Source organism: Panthera uncia (genome assembly GCF_023721935.1).
Source record: "Panthera uncia isolate 11264 chromosome E2 unlocalized genomic scaffold, Puncia_PCG_1.0 HiC_scaffold_19, whole genome shotgun sequence".
In the NCBI taxonomy this organism is placed as follows: domain Eukaryota; kingdom Metazoa; phylum Chordata; class Mammalia; order Carnivora; family Felidae; genus Panthera; species Panthera uncia.
Genome location: NW_026057588.1, coordinates 6,192,944 through 6,215,650, shown reverse-complemented (window position 1 = coordinate 6,215,650; position 22,707 = coordinate 6,192,944). Strand labels below are relative to the sequence as shown.

Below are 22,707 nucleotides of genomic sequence, written 5' to 3'. Positions count from 1 at the left end.
GGGGGCTGGGGGCAGGACTCCAGGATCTGAGGGAGGAGGGACTGGGATAGGACCCCTGGGTCTGAGGGAGGAGGGGGCTGGGGCAGGACCCCTGGGTCTGAGGGAGGAGGGGGCTGGGAGCCTGAACTGGGTCTGAGGGAGGAGGGGGCTGGGGCAGGACCCCTGGGTCTGAGCGAGGGGTCTGCACTTCTGCAGAGGACTGGCCCTGGCCTCTCTTCCGAGCTCGGACAGGAGATCTTGTGAGAACCAGGTTACCCTTACACGCATGGTTTGGCCATGTGTCTCCGCCACTCCCTTCCGGAAGCAGTCCACTGTGAATCCCAAGTCGACTTCCAGCACAGGCCAGGGCCTGATGAGCTTCCATGGAAGGAACACGGCCATCTGAGTCAGAAGACAGATGCGAGGATGTGGAGCTGGAGGCACAGTCTGGGGCCCCAAGGAGGGCCTGGTGACTTGTGTGCTCTTGGCAAGGAGCCGTTTCATTCCCCCGAGCCTCTCTTTCCTCATCTGTGAAATGGGAATATCTCAAGTTGTCAGCGTAGGAGTCAGAGAGAGGGCTTCGACCTGGCACGCTGCCACGTGAGATACGTGCTAGCTCTTCCTGAAGCGGCCGCACGGAGGGTCTCCGTGAATGATTCAGGTGGCAACAGGGGGACGCTCCACCTGTCCTGGCCACCTCACTGGTGCTCTGGGGAGTCAGCCCGGTAAGGGCCTGGAGGGGCCCACGGTCTGGAGTCAGCTGCTCCAGGGTTCCGAGGCTGGTGGCCTTAGGCAAGCTATGTCCTACCCTGGCCAGGTGTCCCACCTGCAGACCAGCAGAGCCCACGACCCCACTATGTGCGTGGACGGGACTGGGCTGGCCATGGAGCAAATCTCTGGGCCCCGGCCTCCTCGTGTCTGGAGGAGAGTGAAGATCCTGCCTACTCCAGGCTATTTCGAGGAGCTCGGATAAGTTTAGGGAGCAGACGGCGTGCAGCAGAGATGGTGTGTCGAGGAGAGTTGCCCCTGTGGGCTCCAGACGGAGGAGGTCAGAGGAGCAGGTGAGATGCCTGGAGCCCCTTTCGGTGGTCGGTGCTGCAGGCACGCGCCCTCCGGGGGCTCCAGTCACAAAGCTGGGAGACGAGAAAAGGAAACAGTGCAGACGCCGCTTTCCATCTGGTGCCAGCACCCCGGCTGCGTGTTTCCAACCCAGCTCTTATCCTCCCCGTGGCAACTCGGATTCCTGTACTGAGTTCCCTTTCCCAAATGCCAAAATTGGGACTCAGGGAGGTGATGAAGGAAAGTGCCCAGGAGCATGTGACCGGAAACTGGTTCCACCATCTGCTCTTGGTCTGAATATCCAAATGTCCCACCCATGGGTCTGCGGGCCTGGGGTGCTTTTCAAAAGCCACCTCATTAACGTAACCAAAGACACCCTCATCACTCCCAACGCAGGAAATTCCAACAGATTTGGTAGCTTTATGCCAGAAACAGGGATAAAGGTCAAATAGATATTTCTTATTATACATCACAGTATCACAGATGTTAACATACAAGCCACCTAGCAGGGAGACCACTTAGCTAAAGAAGATAAGGTCCAGGGGTGCCTGGGGGGGCTCAGACGGTTAAATATCGGACTCTTGACTTCCGCTCAGGCCACGATCTCATGGTTCGTGGGATGGAGCTCCACGTCAGGCTCTGCGCTGACGAGTGGAGCCTGCTTCGGATTCTCTCTCTCTCTCTCTCTCTCTGCCCCTCCCCTGCTCTCTCTCCCTCAATAAATAAATAAATATCAAAGAAGAAGAAGAAGGAGGAGGAGGAGGAGATGATAAAGTCCTTGCCCTCCAAGAGAACAGATTGGGCAAAAGGTATATGTAGAAAACAAAAACTCTAACAAAAATGTGCACAAATGGTCATAGCAGCACTCTCCAGGGCAGCCAGAAGGTGGAAACATCCCAAATGTCCATCGATGGATGGAGAGACAAAAGTGTGGTCCATCCATACAGCAGAATATTTTTCAGCTGTAGAAAAAGGAACAAAGCCCTGATGCTGGCTATAACCTGGATAAGCCTCACAAAGAGAAAGAAGCCATACGTAAAAGGTCACGTATCATCTGATTCCGCATAGTTGACATGTCCAGGACAGGCAAATTCACAGAGTCAGAAAGCAGATTCAGGTTGCCATGGGCTGGGGAATGGGGAGTTACTGTTGGCTGGCTACATAGTTTCTGTCTAGGGTGATGAGAAAGTTCTGGAACTAGGCAGTGGTGATGGCTGTGCAACAATGCAAATATGCTTACTGCCACTGATTTATGTACTTAAAATGGTAAATATTACGTGTATTTTACCACAATTTTTAAATTTTTTTTTAAATTTTTTAAAAGTTTATGTATTTTAGAGAGAGAGAGTGTGTGCATGAGTGAGGGAGAGCTGGGGGGCGGGAGGGGGTGTGGAGAATCCCAAGCAGGTTCCTTGCTCCCAGCATAGAGCCCAGCTTGGGGCTCGATCCCACAAACTGCAAGATCATGACCTGAGCTTAGATGCTTAACCAACTGAGCCACCCAAGCGACCCCACAAATTTTTTTTAAAATTCACACCCAGCATGAAGCCCAGTGTGGGGCTTGAACTCATGACCCTGAGATCAAGACCTGAGCTGAGATCAAGAGTTGGAGACTTAACCGACTGAGCCACCCAGGCTCCCATACCACAATTTTTAAAAAGAAAAAAAAAAAAAAAAAGGTGTGTGGATATCTGGTTGATGATTGATTGATGAGATTGAGGATGAGTCCAGTGACTCACAGACAGACATGAGCTCAGACTTTCCTCCTCCCATGAGTCTCTTCCTGAGAGCTGTAAGATATGCAACTTCTCTGTCTCAGATTCTGCCCCCCCCCTCTTAAGGGGCACAAAAGCTCCCATTTCCTCCACCATTGTGAAAGGTCAGGCACAATATTTGGTTGGTTTTCTTTTCTTTTTTTATAGTTTATTTATTTGTTTTAAGGGACAGAGAGTGTGTGTGTGTGTGTGTGTGTGTGTGTTTGCAAGAGCACAAGCAGGGGAGGCAGAGAGAGAGAGAGAGAGAGAGAGAGAATCCCAAGCAGGCTCCATGCTGTCATTGCAGAGCCTGATGCAGGGCTCAATCTCATGAACTGTGAGATCATGATCTGAACCAAAATCAAGAATTGGATGCTCAACTGATTGAGCCACCGAGGCTCCCCAATTTTTAAAGATTTTATTTCAAAGTAATCCCTACAACCAACACGGGGCTTGGACTCATGACCCTGAGATCAAGAGTCACATGCTCTACTGACTGAGCCAGCCGGGTGCCCCAAGATGCCCGGTGTCACAGACATGGCTCACCTTGCGATGGAATTCAATGCTCTACAGCCTAGAAATAGCTTGTAGATGTTTTCTCGCCCCCAACCAACCACAGAGATGGCCTGAGGACAGTTTGTCCTCAAGAATCTTTAAGGCAATCATTTGAAAAGCAATGCATAGGGAAGATTCTGTAATACCAGGAAGGGACACACCACAGAGGAAAGGCTGTGTGGTTGTTACTCCATCAAGGCTTGAGGGTGGGGAGGAAACCTGTTATCTGTAACCAGTACAAATCATGGTGGCTGCCCTCGTTGAGCCGCTTCTATTGGGGCAGTCACTGTACCACATCCCGACTCTTCCTGCCTCTGAGCTCAACAAGCTCCGAACTGGCTAACCATCGTCATCACCAAATGACAGAAAAAACTCTGGCTTTGAGAGGGGAAATGACTGCCCTAAGGTTTAAGGTCACAATGTCTTTCTTTTTTTTTTTTAAGTTTATTTTTTTATTTTGAGGGGGGGGGGGGCGGGCAGGGGCAAAGAGAGAGAAAGAGAATCCCAAGCAAGCTCCACACTGTCAGCACATACCCCAATGTAGGGTTTGAACTCACGAGTCATGAGATCATAACCTGAGCCGAAGTCAGATCCTTAAGGGACTGAGCCACCGAGGTGCCCCAAAGATCGCAATTTCGAGGAGGCAGAGCTGAGTCCTGTTGATTGGTCCCATGGGACCTCCAGGACCAGTCTCTTCATGTGGGGACGCATGATCACTGCTCTGGAAGGCTACTGCTTCCCTATTGCCTTCATTTCCCCAAGTTCTATAATAATAATTTTTTAATGTGTATTTATTTTTGAGAAAGAGAGAGACAGAGCTTGAGCAGGGGAGGGGCAGAGAGAGAGGCAGACACAGAATCTGAAGCAGGCTCCAGGCTCTGAGGCATCAGCACAGAGCCCGATGCAGGGCTCAAACTCACGAACAGTGAGATCATGACCTGAGCTGAAGTCAGACACTTAACCAATTGAGCCACCCAGGCGCCCCTATTATTTTTTTAAAGTTTATTTATTTATTTGAGAGAGAGAGGGAGGGGCAGAAAGAGAAGGAGAGAGAAATCTGCACTGTCAGTGCAGAGCCTGATGCAGGGCTCAAACCCACAAACCGAACCGTGAGATCATGATCTGAGCTGAAATTGAGTCAGTCACTTAACCGACTGAGCCACCTAGGCACCCCTATAATAATTATTTTGGCCCTTCTGCTTTCTCCATAAAGCTCCAGACCTCCTCTATCATGCCCACTCACAGCCGATGTACTTGCTTTATGTTCTACCAAATCTACCCTCCTGTCTGTGTACCCCTGCCCAAGACCTATCCTTCTACTTCTCTTGTGAATCCCACCCCCGCCTTCTCCAGAACTTTCCTTCTTTGTTTTCCCCTCTTTCTCTTGTCGCAACAGTATTTTCTCTCTGAGACTCCATCATTCCCATCAGCACCCTGATATGGTATTGAACCTCTTTTATTTTTTATTAAAAAATTTTTAAACATTTATTTTTGAGAGAGAGAGAGAGCATGTGCACAAGTCGGGGAGGGGCAGAGAGAGAGGGAGACAGAGGATCTGAAGCAGGCTCTGCGGATGAGGGGCTCGATCCCACAAACCGTGAGATCATGACCTGAGCTGAAATCAAGAGCTGGACGCTTAACCCACTGAACCACCCAAGTGCCCCAGGAACTCTTATCTTTTAAGAAATTAATTTTTAGATGCCACATCCTTCTTTAGTTTCCAACAAATTCCTTGGCTGTCTTTCACAGAAAAACATCCTGAAGGAATACTGTATGTTCAATATATTGATTTCTTCACCGTGCATTTTTCTATAACTCACTCCAAAGAGTCTGTCGTCCCCTTCATTTCGAGTGTGCCCTTGTCAAGCTCCCCAGACTCTAAGGATACATTTCCCACCTGGCCTTTTCCTGTTCTTCCAGATAGTTCTAAGTTCTGGTGTCCTGAGAAGAGTAAAGGCAGTCCTCCTAAAAACATTATTCCCAAGGCCCTGAATCAATTAGGTCTTTTCAATTTTAAGTCACTTACAATTTACAATTACACCTAACAATCTCTTAAACCAGACACTTACTCTTTACAAAAAAAAAAAATTAAGATTTTATTTTATATTTTAAAAATTTTTTAATGTTTCTTTATTTTTGAAAGAGAGCAAGGTGGGGGGAGGGGTAGTGAGAGAGGGAGACACAGAATCAGGCTCTGAGCTATCAGCACAGAGCCTGAGGCGGGCCTCAAACTCACGAACTGTGAGGTCATGACCTGAGCGGAAGTCGGACGCTCAGCCGACTGAGCCACCCAGGCGCCCCTAAGATTTTATTTTTAAGTAATCTCTACATCCAATGTGGGGCGCGAACTTACAACCCTGAGATCAAGAATCACACGCCCCGTGCATAGAACAGCGCTTCTACAAAAATTTTGGAAATGGAAGGGTGTCTTGGTGGCTCAGTCTTGGGTAAGCATCCAACTTCGGTTAAACATCTGACTTCTGCTCAGGTCATGATCTCACAGTTTGTGAGTTTGAGCCCCTCATGGGGCTCTCTGTTGAAGAGAGCCCCTTCAGATCCTCTGCCTCCCTTTCTTTCTGCCCCTGCCCCACTCACACTCTCTCTCAAAGATAAACATTAAAAAAAAAAGAATTTTGGAAATGGATACTACTAGGTTAGGTTCTGTTTCAGTGATATCATTAAGGACAACATTTATTTTATTTTGTATTTATTTATTTATTTATTTATTTTCTTGGATGCCACATATATATTTTTTAAATTTTTTTAAACATTTATTTATTTTTGAGAGAGAGATAGAGCATGAACGGGGAAGGGTCAGAGAGAGAGGGAGACACAGAATCCGAAGCAGGCTCTAGGCTCCGAGCTGTCAGCACAGAGCCCGATGCGGGGCTCGAACCCACGGACCATGAGATCATGACCTGAGCCGAAGTCGGACGCTTAACCGACTGAGCCACCCAGGCACCCCATCACATATATTTTTTAATTAATTAATTATTTAATTTACATCCAGTTAGCATGTAGTGCAACGATGATTTCAGGAGCAGATTCCAGTGATTCATCCCCTACATATAGCACCCAGTGCTCTTCCCAACAAGGGTCTTCCTTAATGCCCCTTTGCCCATTTAGCCCATCCCCCATCCCACAACCCCTCCAGCAACCCTCTGTTTGGCCTCTATATTTAAAAAGTCTCTTATGTTTTGTCTCCCTCCTTGCTTTTATATTACTTTTGCTTCCCTTCCCTTATGTTCATCTGTTTTGTATCTTAAATTCCTCATATGAGTGAAATCATATGATATTTGTCTTTCTCTGACTAATTTTGCTTAGCATAATACCCAATAGTTCCATCCACATTACTGCAGATGGCAAGATTTCATTCTTTTTGCTTGCCGAGTAATACTCCATTGTATATATACCACATCTTTTTTAAAAAAATTTTTATACATTTATTTATTTTTGAGAGACAGAGTGTGAGCAGGGGAGGGGCAGGGAGAGAGGAAGACACAGAATCTGAAGCAGGCTCCAGGCTCTGAGCTGTCAGCACAGAGCCCGACGCGGGGCTCAAACCCACGAACCATTAGATCATGACCTGAGCTGAAGTCGGATGCTTAACCAACTGAGCCACCCAGGCGCCCCTCGCATCTTTATCCAGTCATCCACTGATGGATGTTTAGGCTCTTTCTATACTTTGGCTATTGCTGATAGCGCTGCTATAAACATTGGGGTGCACATGCCCCTTCAAAACAGCACACCTGTGTCCCTTGGATAAATACCCAGTAGCGCAATGGCTGGGTGGTAGGATGGTTCTATTTTTCATTTTTTGAGGAACCTCCATACTTTTTCCAGAGTGGCTGCACCAGTTTGCATTTCCACCAGCAGTGCAAAAGAGATCCTCTTTCGCCACATCCTTGCCAACATCTGTTGTTGCCTGAGTTGTTAATGTTAGCCATTCTTACTGGTGTGAGGTGGTATCTCATTGTGGTTTTAATTTGTATTTTCCAGATGATGAGTGATGTTGAGCATTTTTTCACATGTCTGTTCACCATCTGGACGTCTTCTTTGGAGAAGTGTCTATTCAGAGAACATTTACTTTTTTTTTTTATTTTTTTTAATGTTTATTTATTTTTGAGAGAGAGAGACAGAATGCGAGTGGGTTAGGGGCAGAGAGAGAGGGAGACACAGAATCCGAAGCAGGCTCCAGGCTCCGAGCTGCCAGCACAGAGCCCGATGCGGGGCTTGAACTCACGAGCTGTGAGATCATGACCTGAGCCGAAGTCAGACGCTCAACCAACTGAGCCACCCAGGCGCCCCGAGAACATTTACTTTTAATTCTTCCATTTTATCATCCCCAATATGGTGGCTTTCTTCCTGGAGACTGCCACCTAATGGCTGCAAGACAGCTGCCACAGCTCCTAACTTCACACCACAGCACTTCAAGTCAGGAGGATGAGGACGAAACGGGAATCACTGAAGATTTTTAAAAGAAGTCGGGTATGTTCAGATGTGTATTTTATAAAAATTTCTCTGGAGGCACACATAGAAGACACAGTTTAGAATGTTCCCAAGGGAGGAAGGGTAACAAATGTGGATGTGACCAGGAGTCAAAAGGAAGTCACAGTCTTGCTGGGAATTAAAGTGAAAAGAATGGCAGAGGGCACTACTATTCATAGAGGAGAAGGGCTCAGGTGCTGAGAGAAAACAAGAGACATGGGACCCCATGGAGTGTAACTCTCAAATTTCCAGGCCTTTGGGAGTCTGACTTCCCCAAACCAGACTTCTTGGATGCCCCTGCCTGTTTCCCATAAGCTGTGAAGTATATGCAGGTTTTATTCTTTGCTACCAAGTGGCCCATGATTGACACACCAGGACTTGCAGAACTGACAGAGGCAAAGTGACTAAGGTAAAAAAAAAAAAAAAAAGGGCAAGTCCCAAGTGGACTCTGATTCCTGAGTGTCCACATTGTCTAATGTGTGTAAGGCCAAAGGGGAAATGATTTTGGGGTTGGCCCTGGTGGGGCAAATTCCTGCCTGTATTGCAAAATCCCTGACCCCTGTGGTGGCTGATATCCTAAGCGGCCTCTGTGAACCTCAGAGTCTTTCAGTAAACTGCAGTGCCTGAGATGGTGAAGCCAGATTGCCTGGGCTGGAAACCCAAATGTACCCTTGACTCCTTCCGCAATCAATCAGGCCATCTAACCCAGGGGTTGGCTAACATTTTCTCTAAAGGGCCAGAATAGTAAATCTTCCGTGTTTTGCAGGCCGTAGTGTCTCTGTCACAACTATGCAACCCTGCCATTATAGCGTGAGTATAGCCATCGGCTATATGTAGACGATGAGCACGGCAGTGTGCCAATAAAACTTTATTGAAGATGCTGAAAATGGAATTTTATGTCATTTCATTTAACACAGATTATTATCCTTTTGGTTTTATTCAGTAATTAAAAAATATAAAAACCAGGGGCATCTGGGTGGCTCAGTCGGTTAAGTGTCAAACTCTCGATTTCGGCTGAGGTCATGAAATTGCGGTTGTGAGATCGAGCCCCGCATCCGGCTCCGTGCTGAGTGTGGAGCCTGCTTGGGATTCTCTCTCTCTCCCTTTCTCTCTCTGCCTCTCCCTCACTTGCTCTCTCTCCGTGTCAAAATACATAAACTTAAAAAAAAAAAAAAAAAAAAAAAAAAAAAAAAAGACCTGAGCTGAGATCAAGAGTCAGACGCTTAACCAACTGAGTCACCCAGGTGCCCCAGAAGATAAATCATGTGAAGACACAGTGAGAAGACATCCATGTACAAGCCAAAGAGGGAGCCCTCAGAAAAAAACAGTCCTGCTGACACCTTGATCTTGGACTTTCAGCCTTCAGAACCATGAGGAGATATGTTTCTGTTGTCTAAGGTGCCCAGTCTGTGGTGGTTTTGTTGAGGCATCCCTAGGAAACTAAATATTCTCTGTTTCTCTTCATGGAATTCTATCAGTGATGGCCCCCAAACCCACCAAATTACCCTGGTATGGTTATTTTATTTTATTTTATTTTATTTTATTTTATTTTTAATGTTTATGTATTTTTGAGACAGAGAGAGACAGAGCATGAGCAGGGAGGGGCAGAGAGGGAGACACAGAATCTGAAACAGGTTCCAGGCTCTGAGCTGGCAGCACACAACCCTGCTCGAACTCGGGAATGGCGAGATCATGATCTAAGCCAAAGTCGGATGCTTAACCGACTGAGCCATCCAGGCACCCCTCTACTGGTTCTCTTGGGACTCTCATTCTGGAGGAAGGCAGTCATTATGGAAGAAATCTGATTATCCTGGGGCGCCATGCTGGAAAGGCCTTGTGTAGGTTCTTGGCATTCGGGTCATCCCAACCCAGGTACCAGACACGTAGATGAAGGAAACTCCAGATGACTCCAGTCTCCAACCTTCAAGTCACTTCCAAACTTTCAAGTCTTAGGGGGGGCAGAAAGAAACATCTCCTCTGTGCCTTGTTCTAATTCCTAACCCATATAATCCATGAGCATAATAAAATGGTTGTTTGACATCGCTATGTTTTTTTTAATATGATATAATATAATCAATAATATAATTTATTGTCAAATTGGTTTTCAAACATCGCTATGTTTTAAGGTGGCTTATTATGTAGCAATAGTAACAGGAACTCAAAAACCAAGGGATTCATTAAAGGCCCTTCTTCCTTCTCATTCCCCATGGCTGCCCAGTCTCCAGAGCCCATCTCCTGAGCCTGAACAATCTTTCCTCAGACCACACTTCCTCTCTATGACACTGTTCCTGCCCTGGGCAGCTCTTCAACAACTTTCCTTTAATCTTTTGCAAGACCCTCCACTCTACGGTCTCTGGCTTCAATTGGGAGCATTCTCAAGTCTACTCCTTTGCAGAACTCTAGGGCTTTTTTTTTTTTTTTTTTTTTTTTTCCTGAAGCATGCATCTGACAAGTCCCTTTCTTGTTTGAACGGCTTTTCATTTTTCCTATTTTTTAAAAATTGAAGTATAGTTGACAATGTTACATTACTTCTAGGTGTACAACATAGTGATTCAACAACTCTACACATTATGCTATGCTCACCACAAATGTAACTCCCATCTGTCACCATACAACATGATCACAATACCATTGACTATATTCCCTATGCTGTACCCTTCATCCCCATGACTTACTCATTGCATAACTGTAAACCTGTATCTCCCATTCCCCTTCACCCATTTTGCCAATTCCCACTCCCCACCCGCCTCTGGCAACCAACGGTTCGTTCTTTGTATTTATGGTTTTGTTTCTGCATGTTTGTTCACTTGTCTTATTTTTTTAGATTCTACATATAAATGAAATGATACAGTATTTATCATTTTCTGACCGATATTTCACTTAGCATAATACCCTCTGGGTCCATCCATGTTGTTGCAAATAGCAAGATCTCATTCTTTTTTATGGCTAATATTCCATTGTATACGTATACCACATATTTTTTATCCACTCATCTATTGATGGACACTTTGGTTGCTTCCATATGTTGGGTATTTTGTTTTTAAAGTACACATCACACCCAGCATGGAGCCCAACGCAGGGCTTTGAACTCATGACCCTGAGACCAAGTCCTGAGCTGAGATCAAGAGTCAGACACTTAGCCAACTAAGCCATCTGGGCACCCCACTGGCTATTGTAAATAATGCTGCAAATAAACATAAGGGTGCTTCTATTTTTTTAATTCAAAAAGAATTAAACAGTAATGAAACACTAAGTGTTTTTGCTTTCTCTGGATAAATACCTGGTAGTTGAATTTCTACTTTTGTTTCTATTTTTAATTTTTTGAGGAACCTTTATACTGTCTCCAACAGTGGCTGTGCCAATTTACATTCCAACCAACATGAGGGTTCCTTTTTCTCCACATCCTCACCATACCTGTTATTTCTGTCTTTTTGATTCTAGCCATTTTAATAGGTGTGAGGTGGTATCTCATTGCGGTTTTGATTTCCATCTTCCTGATGATTAGAGATGCTGAACATCTGTTCATGTGTCTGTTGGCCATCTGGATGGCTTCTTTGGAGAAACGTTTATTCAGGTCCTCTGCCCACTTTAAAATCAGATTATTTGTTTTTGTTTTTGTTTTCTCGGTATTGAGTTGTATAAGTTCTTTATAGATCTTGAACATTAACCCCTTATTGGATATATCATTTGCAAGTATCTTCTCGCATTCATTAGGTTGTCTTTTTGTTTGGTTAACGGGTTTCTTTGCTGTGCAGAAGCTTTCTACTTTGGTATGGTCCCAATGGCTTTTCATTTCCTTAAGAAGAAAGTCCAAGTCCTTGTAGCAGTGAAGAGCCTCTAAGAGACGACCCTTGCTATCACTTACTGCTCTCTGCCTCACTACCTACGCTCCAATAACCAACTTAACCTATTTCTTGGCCTCTCCCCTGTGCATTTTCACTCCCCTCTGCCTGGAATGCAATTTTCTTTCTCTTCTTTACCTGAACCTCTAAGACCCAGCCTAGATGTTCCCTCTAGGCAACATCTCTATACTACTAGGTCTTGTCAGTCTGAGTTTAGCTGTTTCTTTTGGAGGTTCGCATAAAAACCCAGGCATCTCTCTATCACTATGTATACTCTCACTCTACTGTGACCAAGTGAGACAGAGCAGGGACTGGACTTGAGTCCCCTCAATCCTGATTAAGCAACCCAGTGTCCCTTGATAGGTGAAGCCCTAGGCCCCTTAAGTAGCATATTTTGCAGGAATGTGGAAGCAGGATGCTTACCAAAGGAGGGTCTCAACTGGCAAAGACAAACCAAAACCAGCCTGCGCCAAGAGTGGACCCCAGCACTGACCTTTCACTGACTTCTTCCCCGATTATAATACTAAAAACACTCCCAGGGGTGGAGATTTAACATACTAATGAGACATGCAATGCACGATGAAGCATGTTCTGTTCACTATACCTGTGCACCCAATTTCCTGTATCTCTCCCCAACTACATGACTTAGACTCACTCCTGCCCCATCTCAGTCTCTTTTACAGAACGTTCTCTGGCCTTTGCCAGAGAACCAGCACAAAGGACCCTTGTGCTTGAGCATAAGCTCCAATGAAGGCCTGAAACTCCTCTAGTCAATGCCTCTAGTAAATTTCTATTGCTCGGAGAACCCAAAGGACCTAAGTCAGTGACACAAGCCCTTCACTGTCTCATCTCTTTATTCAGTCGGTCAGAGCCCATGTCTGATTACTTTCTACGTCCCCAGGAACCAGCAAGGGAGAACTCCTTTGGAGATCTATACCTATACACTTATCTACCACCTTTCTTCCTTGATAAGTGGACTCCATTTTATCCAGGTGGCAATTTCCTTCATCGTAAGCCAATCAGGGAAACTTCATTAAAACTTTGTGTGTGTGTGTGTGTGTGTGTGTGTGTGTGTCAGGCATTGGTCTAGAAATGGGTATATTACTTGGTTCTGCCAGTGGAAAGTAAGAAGAGGTTTTGCAAAGACAGCAGAACAGATTTTCCTTCCTTATAAAATGAGAGAGGCATATTAATGAAGTCTGTTTTTCTGCCCATCCCCATTCTCCTGGCTTGGGAGGTTATGTGGCCATGATGGTGATGTCTGGAACAATGGCAGCCATTTCGTGGTCATGTTCAGGAAGCCCCTGGAAGAAAACCAATGGGATGGATGGTGGACTGGAAGAATTATAATAAACTCAATTCTTGTTCAGACTCAGAATCTACTTCCTTCCAATTAAAAAAAATTGTTTTTAATGTTTATTTTTATTTTTGAGAGAGAGAGATAGAGTGTGAGTCATGGAGGGGCAGAGAAAGAAGGAGACACAGAATCCAAAGCAGGCTTCAGGCTCCGAGCTGTCAGCACAGAGCCTGATGCGGTCTCGAACTCATGAACTGTGAGATCATGACCTGAGCAGAAGTCGGACGCTTAACTGACTGAGCCACCCAGGTGCCCTGAAAAATATCTTTATTTTTTATGTTAGAGGTTTCACTAGGTACCCCTTGTGATTATATCTTTAGGGTAGTGCTGATTAACTACTTACAAGCTAGTAGGGTTCCCACAGATTCCTTGGCTGTCCAGCTGTGCCTGGGGGTTGATACAAACCCTATTGTTCTTTATTTCATCTGAAATGACAAGATGGACACAGGCTTTGGTTGTTTTTGAGTCATAACCTTTACATAATAAACTGGTAAACACAAGCAAATTGCCTTCCTGAGTTTGTTGGGCCACTCTAGCAAATTATTGAACCTAAGGGGGTCACAGGAGCCCCTGATTTAGCTGGTCAGTCAGAAGTACAGGTGGCAAGCTGAGAAGTAGCATCTGAAATGGGGGAGGCTTGTGGGATTGAGCCCTTTACTACACATTTGGTATCATGAGTGCTACATGGGCAGGGGTGCCTGGGTGGTTCAGTCAGTTAAGTATCTGACTCTTGATCTCAGGGTCGTGAGTTCAAGCCCCATTTTGGGCTCCATGCCAGGCATGGAGCCTACTTAAAAAATAAACTAAAAAAAAAAACTGTTGTGTGAGTAAAGAAACAAGATTTTGACTATCTTCTATGCTTTTTATTGCTTGCCTTGAGTTCCTCTCATCTCACGAATTGTTTCTTTCATTTTCTTGAATCCCTGAAGGAGAAAGGGAGGGCTTTGACATCCAGATTCCTTGATTCTTGACATTTAGAGGGCTGAATTCCTGTCTCCCACAGTAGGTTGGAGGTGAGGGGAATATTCAGACTTCTAAGAAGGGGATGCTGACAACACATCCAGATTGCTTTCTGGAAACTGCAAGAAGCCTGGGTTTCTGTCACCTGATTGGTCCCAGCTCCACTGTCCCTCCCCCTTATCCAATAAAGCATCTGCCCGAGTTGAGTCACTCTGCAGGAAGCCAGGAACTAGAGACAGAAAAAGGATCTCAGCTGGTGGTAAGTTGGGGGCTTGACAATTTCAAAACTTATTATTTGAACCTCTACCTCCTTAGGTGGCAGATACCTCCTAAGCCCTTAGGCCGGGCTGTCCAATACAGAATCCACTTGCCACATATGGCTGTTGAGCTCTTGCTAGGCCAAACCGCGATGTGCTGGGAAGTGTGAAACCAATGTTATATTCAAAGACTTAGCATGAAAAAAGAATGTAAAATATCTGATTGGTAACTTTTTTTTTTAATATTTATTTTTGAGAGAGAGAAAGCACAGGCAGGGGAGGGGCAAGGAGAGACTGGGACAGAGGATCCAAAGCGGGCTCTGTGCTGACAGCACAGTGGGGCTCGAACCCACTCACTGTGAGATTATGACGCTCAACCAACTGAGCCACCCAGGAGCCCCCTGACTCATGACTCTTATATTGGTTACATTTTCAAATAATATTCTTTTGATATGTTGGCTTACATAGAATATATTATCAAAGTTAATATGTTATTATAATCAATTTATTTTACTTTGTAAAGAGAATGGTAACCCTCATATATGGCTCATATTTATGGCTTACATTTATGTTTCCATTGGAGAGCGTTACTCTAGAAGTATAACATTGAAAGAATTTGGTAGTCTTCTAGCATATATGCTAATGTGGAGGATATTTAGAGTAGAAAATAAACAAATGGATACACAGGAAAAATATCTGGTATAGCTGCTTTGCATTATGGGCCAGGTGGGGCCTCTGAACATGTTAGTATCTAAGCTTGGACTGAATATTCAGTAAGAGCCAAATGTGGGAAGCCTGAAAGAGCATCGTAGGCAGAAGGAACAGAGGATCCAGAAGCCCGGAGATGGCAGTGAGCTCAGCATGTTGGAGGAATTGAAGGAATTCAATTTGGATGGAGCCCATTATGTAAGAAGATCACAGTGAATGTATGAAGTACGATCCAGTGTGATGTTGTGATACATAATAAGAAATATATGTCGGGTCTTCATCCTGTTTCTGGCACCAAGTTCCTAAAACCCTGGGAATTTCCTAAGTGATGAGAGCAATAGAGGTGTCTTTTGTTATGTTAATGAGTGATTTGAGGGAGGCACCTAAGGCTGGGGGCTGGTTGCCAGAACTTTCAGGTTCAGCCCCCTGACCTCCAGGGAGAGAAGAAGTGGTAGAAACTGAGTTCAATCCCCAGTTCAATCCCCAATCCTCATTAACCCCAATGAGTTAATCAGTCATGCCTATGTAATGAACACTCCATAAAACCCCAAAAGGACGCAGGGTTCAGAGAGCTTCCGGGTTGGTGAAAACATATGGAGATGCCTGGAGAGCGGCACACTTGGAGGGCCCATAGAAGTCTCGCGCCTTTGCCTCATACCTGGCCCTATGAATCTCTTCCAACTGGCTGTTCCTAAGTTACAACCTTTTCTAATCAACTGGTGATCTAGTACGTAAAATATTTCTCTGGGTTCTGGAAATCATTAAGTTTTGTGAGGAAGAGGTTATGGGAACCTCTGATTTACAGCCAGTCAGTCAGTCACACAGGTACCCTGGGCTTGCAGCTGGTGTCTGATTTGGCCCAGGGGCAGGAGGGGCATCTTTTAGGACTGAACCTTTAACCAGTGTGATCTGACGGTGTCAGAACTGAGCTGAATTCTTAGAAATTGTTTGTTGGTGTGGGGACTCCCCACACTTTGGAAATTGGGTCACAAAAGAAGGGTAGACAGGGCAGATCCAACAGTGCTTGGTAAGCTTGAGTGAGGAGTTTGGAAACCACTGGAGGGTGTTGAACAGAATAATGTCATGATCTGTGTTTTTAAAAGGTCATACGGCCACTGTCTGGAGAATGGATGTTTTGGGGTGAGTGGGGGGAGGCATTCGGAACAGGAACAAGCTATTTGTAAGGTCAGTGGAAACATGCAGACCAGAAGAGGGGGCATGGGCAAGGGCAGTGGAGATGGAAGTGATTCTGGGTGTGGATTCAGTTGCTTTGCAGACAGAATCTATAAACTTGGATTGCTTTGGGTGATAAGGCAAAGACAGCAAGGACACGATTTAGATTTGGAGCTTTAACAGCTGGGTGTTTACATTCCAAATAGATACAGGATACTGTGAGAGAGGCAGATTTGGGAGGATGGAATAGTTCAGTTTGGTTTGGGTAATGTCAGGTTTGGAGTGCCTATGGCATTCCCACAGGGAGCTGTCAAGAAGTCAGGTGGTTATATCAGGCTAGAGCTCTAAGGAGAAGCCAAGGCTGATGCCTTAGATGAGAAGTTTTCAGTATAGGTGCCCTGGGTTGGCTCAGCTGGTGGAGTGTGGGACTCTTGACCTCGGGGTTGTTGGGTGTGGAGATTACTTAAATAAACAAAACCTAAAAAGGAAGTTATCAGTGTAGTATTATAAGCCATGAGACCAGATGATACTACCTATGGAAAGACTACATAGAGAGGACGGAGGGGAGCAGGTACAAACCCTGGGCTGCCCTAACATTGAAAGTGAAATTTAGAGGGGGCTCTTGGCTGGCTCAGTCAGTGGAGTGTGTGACTCTTGATCTCAGGGCTGTGACTTTAAACCCCATGTTGGGTATAGAGATTTCTTAAAAATGAAATCTTTAAAAAACGGAACAGGATGGTTTCTTTTTATTTTTTTTTTAATTTTTTTTTAATGTTTATTTATTTTTGACAGAGAGAGAGACAGAGCATGAGTCGGGGAGGGGCAGAGAGAGAGGGAGACACAGTGTCTGAAACAGGCTCCAGGCTCCGAGCTGTCAGCACAGAGCCTGATGCGGGGCTTGAACTCATGTACGGCAAGATCATGACCTGAGCTGAAGTCGGAGGCTCAACCGACTGAGCCACCCAGGCGCCCCTCTTTTTATTTTTAAATATTCATTTATTTGTTTATTTACTTATTAGGTTTATTTTTGAGAGAGAGTGTGGGGGAGGAGCAAAAGGAGAGGGGGACAGAGGATCTAAAGTAGGCTCTGTGCTGACAGCAGAGACCCCAACTCAGGGCTTGAATCCACAAACTGTGAGATCATGAGCTGAAGTTGGATGCTTAACCCATTGAGCCACCCAGATGCCCCACTTATTTTTTAAAGTAAGCTTCACACCCAGTGTGGAGCCCAACGTGGGGCTTGAACTCACGACCCTGAGATCAAGACCTGAGCTCAAAACCTGAGCTGAGAACAAGAGTCAGATGTTTGACCAACTGGGCCCCTTGGGTCCCCAGGATGGTTTCTTTTTATTTAAAAAAAATTTTTTTGAAGTTTATTTATTTCAAGAGAGAGAGAGAGAGAGAGAGTGAGAGCTGGGTAGGGGCAGAGAGAGAGAGGGGAGAGAGAATCCCAAGCACCCTTTGCACTGTCAGCACAGAGCCTGATGTGGGGCTTGAATTCACGACCATGAATCCATGACCTGAGCCCAGATCAAGTCTGTTGCTTAACTGACTCAGCCACCCAGGAGCCCCTGGGATGGTTTCTTTGTAAGGGGAAGAGATAAGATAACATAATCTAGTATTAAGATAATCTTGGGTTTTTGTTCTTGGTAAAAAAAAAAAAAAAAAAAAAAAGGGATAATGCAGGAGGAAAGTTCTTGGAAAGGTGAGGTAGAGAGGGATCCAGAGCAAACATGGGAAGGTAGCCACTGGGATGAACGAGAACTCTACACTGACTGTAGCAGTGCAGGCAGATTGGAAGGTTGGGGGCAGGGAAGGCTAAAAAGTTCCAATGGTTACCATTTTCCCGTTAAAATATGAGGCAAAGGCATCAGATGAGCGCACAGATGAGGAGGGGAGAGGCCAGGGAAAAGCAGACGGGAGGAAGTGGAACTACAACAGTTATTTCAAAACTTGGAAATGCAAATATGCTGGAGAAGTAGAGTCAGCAGACACACAAATGCTGAGCTGCCATATGAAATTCGGTCAGAAATCCAACTGTGCCCCTTAGTAATTGCGACACTGGACAAGTCACTTCCCCTGCCAGAGTCATGGCTTCCTTTTACGTTATGTGGTAATGATACTTCAGTTTTTTATTTTTTTTAAGTCTATTTATTTATTTTGAGAGAGAGCAAGGTAGGGGCAGAGAGACAGGGAGAGAGAGCGAATCCCAAGCAGGCTCCGCAATCACAGAGCCCGATGTTGGGCTCGAGCTCACAAACAGCGAGATCATGACCTGAGCAGAAGTCAAGAGTGGGACGCTTAATTGACTGAGCCACCCAGGCGCCCCAATTATGTGGTAATCATACTTATCCAAAAGCAAGACTGTTGTAATTGGAGATCATAAAAGGTACAGTGACTGGCACATTTGAGGGGCTTACCAAATAGTAGTCATCATAATCCACTGGGGTATCGTCTGTGGTTTGCAGGTTCTGTGTCCCACACTGCAACCAGGGTGCGGCCCTAATTTTACAACTTTGTCTCACTGGACTTTCCTCTCCTGTCATTGCACAATTGGCTTTCCCTGTTGCAGCAAAATCATCCCTTCTGAGTGCCTTGTAGGGTGCTTAGTGAGTGGGTAGAGAGAACTTGACTCTGTTATGGAAGTATAGCAGGTGAAAGAAGGTTGAGAGGATAATTCTGGTGGAATCTGTCTGGTTGAGCTCAAATTCTGGCACACGTCAATCCTCAAACGCCATACACAAGGGTTGTGGTGAGGGCTACAGGAACTCTTGGCATATGGAAAATGCTCGTAAGTACTAGCTGCTACTGTTGTGAGCACTGTACTTGACCTGAACTTGAGATTCCATGATGCGTGGATGGCCCAGGACTAAGCCCCAGGACACAGCATAGAGCCTGGGGAAAACTGAAAGTTCCCATCTGTTAGACTCACTTGGTCCTGCCTGAAAGATTTCCATGTCCGCTCTCAACTAACCCTCACCTGAAAATCAGTCTCCTCCATAAAATGGCCTCTATTCTGTGGAGGAGCAAACCGAAGCTCAAAGAGATGTCACCAAGAACCCACTGGGCAGGTGTCAGATGAGAATACAGACTGACCTCCTCCCAGAGCCCAACACTCTTCATACTGTTAACAGTGGCTCTCAACTGGGAGTGATTCTCCCCCACCCACCCACCCAGGGGACATTTGATAATGTCTGTAGATACTTTTGCATGTCACAACTGGGGGTGGGGCTGCTAGATGGGGGCCAGGGATGTTGCTAAAACATTGTACAATGTACAGGAAAGTCTTCCACAGCTAAGCATTATCCAGCTCCAAATGTTCAATGGTGCCAAGGCTGAGAAACTCTGCATGACATTAAGCAATGTGCCTCCTCTGCTGACTCTGAGTCTAGCGCTTCCCTCACTAAGCTGTAACTGGCTCCTAATCAATTTCTCTTATCTATTCACCCTCGGTGTAGTTTTCTGGTAGTAAACAGGAGCCTTGTAATCCTCTTGGCTAAGCAATCAGCCTGACAGGTGGAATGCATATGAATTATTATGGGAATATGGAGAACTATCCTTTCCCAAAGTAATAGCCAAAAGAGTGTCAATTTTACAGTATAACTGGCCAAGTTTCAGTAGAGTGGGGGTCCTAGTTGGAGTGGTAGTTGATGTTGTCCATGAATAGGGAGGCTGTAAGATGGTTCATGGATTGGAAATGGCCATTGTTGAAATGTTTCAGGTGTGTGCAAGATGGAAACCAACCACTCCATCGCTCCAAATGAATATGAAGAGATACTCCACGAGTCTGCTGGCTACACTGTTCTGTGGATCCTATCACTGGTGGTGCTTGGGATCACCTTTGTCTTTGGCATCCTGGGCAATGGGCTTGTGATCTGGGTGGCTGGATTCCGGATGGCACGCAGCGTCACCACCATCTGTTACCTGAACTTGGCCTTGGCCGACTTCTCTTTCACTGCCACTCTGCCATTTCTCATTGTCTCAATGGCCATGAAAGAACGGTGGCCTTTTGGCTGGTTCCTGTGTAAGGTAATTCACATTGTGGTGGACATCAACCTGTTTGGAAGTGTCTTCCTCATTGCTTTCATTGCCCTGGACCGCTGTATTTGTGTCTTGCATCCAGTCTGGGCCCAGAACCACCGCACTGTAAGTCTGGCTACAAAACTCATCATTGGACCCTGGATTTTTGCCCTAGTCCTTACCTTGCCAGTTTTCATCTTCTTGACTACAGTAAATGATGGAACAGGGAATATATACTGTACTTTCACCTTTGCACACTGGGGCAACAGTACTGAACAGAGGTTGAAGGTGGCTATCACCATGTTGACAATCAGAGGGATCATCCGGTTTATCATTGGCTTCAGTATGCCAATGTCCATTGTTGCTATCTGCTATGGGCTCATTGCTGCCAAGATACGTAAAAAAGGCATGATTAAATCCAGCCGTCCCTTAAGGGTCCTTACTGCTGTTGTGGCTTCCTTCTTTCTCTGTTGGTTCCCCTTTCAAATGGTTGCCCTTTTAAGCACAGTCTGGCTCAAACAGATACTGTTTGAGGGCAAGTACAAAATCCTTGATGTCCTGACTAATCCAACAAGCTCCCTGGCCTTCTTCAACAGCTGCCTCAATCCAATCCTTTACGTCTTCATGGGCCAAGACTTCCGAGAGAGACTGATCCACTCCCTGCCTGCCAGTCTGGAGAGGGCCCTTACTGAGGACTTATCCCAGACCAGTGACACAACAAACAGATCCACTTTACCTCATGAAGAAGCAGAGTTACAGGCAATGTGAGGGCAGCTGGGGGACATTTTTGAGCTCTGTATGCTCCTACCCTTCTCCCATTTCCAGTTCCATCTTACCTTGGGTCATACTGAGACACGCATCATGAAAGGAAAAAGTGACATAAGATGTCATTTTTGGATTTTGGGCCTCAGCTTCTTCCCCTGGGATAAGTGGAGACTTTAAAGGGGTATAAGGGAGGAGAAGAGAAAGTGATGGGGAACTGGTAACGCTTAGATAAGAGGGTATGGTAAGGGGAAAACTTTAGTTATTTTACCATTAAGATGTTTGCTGTAGGTTTTACTTTAAGCTATTTTTAATAAGATTACAGGAATTTCTTTGTATTAATAGTTTACTAAGTGTTTTCTTCCTTTAAAAATCATGAATGGCTATAGAACTGTATCAAATGAATTTTATGCATATATGAAGATATTATTTTTATCCTTTTATTTACGCCATCATACATTACCTTGATTGATTTTTGCATGTGAAACTACCCTTGCGTTCCTAGAATAAACCAGGATTGGTCATGATGTATTTTGTCTAATTATAATTTATGTCACTAGATTTGTTTATAATTTATGCATTTATGTTTATGTAAAGATGGGTCTGTTATTTTCCTTTCCACTAATATCCTGGTCAGCTTTTGCACCAAACTTCTAATGGCCTCCTACACAGACTTGGGAAGTGATTTCTCTGATTATATTCTTTCATAAATGTTCAGAAATTCACCAGTGAAGACAGTTGGCCCTGGGTTTTCTTTCTGGGAAGGCTTTTAGTAACGAGTTCAATTTTTTTCATAGTTATGGGACTATTCAGATTTTCTATTTCCTCTTCCATCAATTTTGACAAACTGTGACGTTTAATAAATTTAGCCATTTCATCCAAACTGTCAAATCTATTGGCATGAAATGGTATAATAACTGTGTGTAGTACCTGGTATGCTTTCCTTTACATAATGAGAATGTAAGCTATCTGAAGGCAGGGATTTTGGTCCATACTGTTCACCAATGGATCCCCATACCATATGTGTAATATAGTGCCTAACATGTGATAGACAGACACTCAATAAATATTGAATTGATGAATAAATAAACAATGGTATCATCCAGATATCAAGTGAGAGCCTTTATTTTATTAAAAAAATTTTTAATGTTTTATTTATTTTTGAGAGAGAGAGACAGAGCATGATTAGGGGAGGGGCAGAGAGAGGGAGACACAGAATCTGAAGCAGGCTCCAGGCTCTGAACCATCAGCCCAGAGCCCGACGCGGGGCTCGAACTCATGGACCGCGAGATCGTGACCTGAGCTGAAGTTGGACGCTTAACCGACTGAGCCACCCAGGCGCCCCAAGTGAGAACCTTTAAACCTAGCTAAAATGATCTCTGACCCTCATATCATTGCAGTTTACAAGATTTATAAATTCCCATGTAGCTTACATTTTTATGAATCTGGTTTTGAATTTCTACTTCAAGTAAAGCACTCTGACTGTTGCTTGGTGCTTCTGTTTTGACATAAATCAGTCTACAATAATACTTGGCTTTTTTTTTTTTTTTTTTTTTATTTTTTTTTTTTTTTTTTTTGGCTTTCTGCAAATAATCACTTGCAAATAATCCATTACTGTGTAACATACTTTCCTGATGCATTGGCAAAAGAAAGAACTCAAAATAAATATTAGGTAGTCTTGTTATCAAAAGTCCTTCACCCAGGGGCTCCTGGGTGGCTCAGTCGGTTAAGCGTCCAACTTAGGCTCAGGTCATGATCTCACGGTTTGTGGGTTCAAGTCCCACATCGGGTTC

The 22,707-nt window shown here is 44.9% G+C and overlaps 1 protein-coding gene across 1 annotated transcript; it reads left to right on the top strand.

The window, feature by feature from the left end:
* Positions 1–14,214: 14,214 nt before the first annotated feature.
* Positions 14,215–22,020, top strand: FPR2 (formyl peptide receptor 2). The gene is made up of 2 exons (XM_049621453.1): positions 14,215–14,253; positions 19,854–22,020. Exon 2 carries the CDS (start codon positions 19,865–19,867, stop codon positions 20,918–20,920), a length of 1,056 nt encoding a protein of 351 aa, XP_049477410.1. The 5' UTR covers positions 14,215–14,253; positions 19,854–19,864; the 3' UTR covers positions 20,921–22,020.
* Positions 22,021–22,707: the final 687 nt, after the last annotated feature.

Bases quoted from the DNA above. Each gene is read 5' to 3' on its own strand.
- FPR2 (XM_049621453.1), top strand. From the start codon at position 19,865: ATGGAAACCAACCACTCCATCGCTCCAAATGAATATGAAGAGATACTC.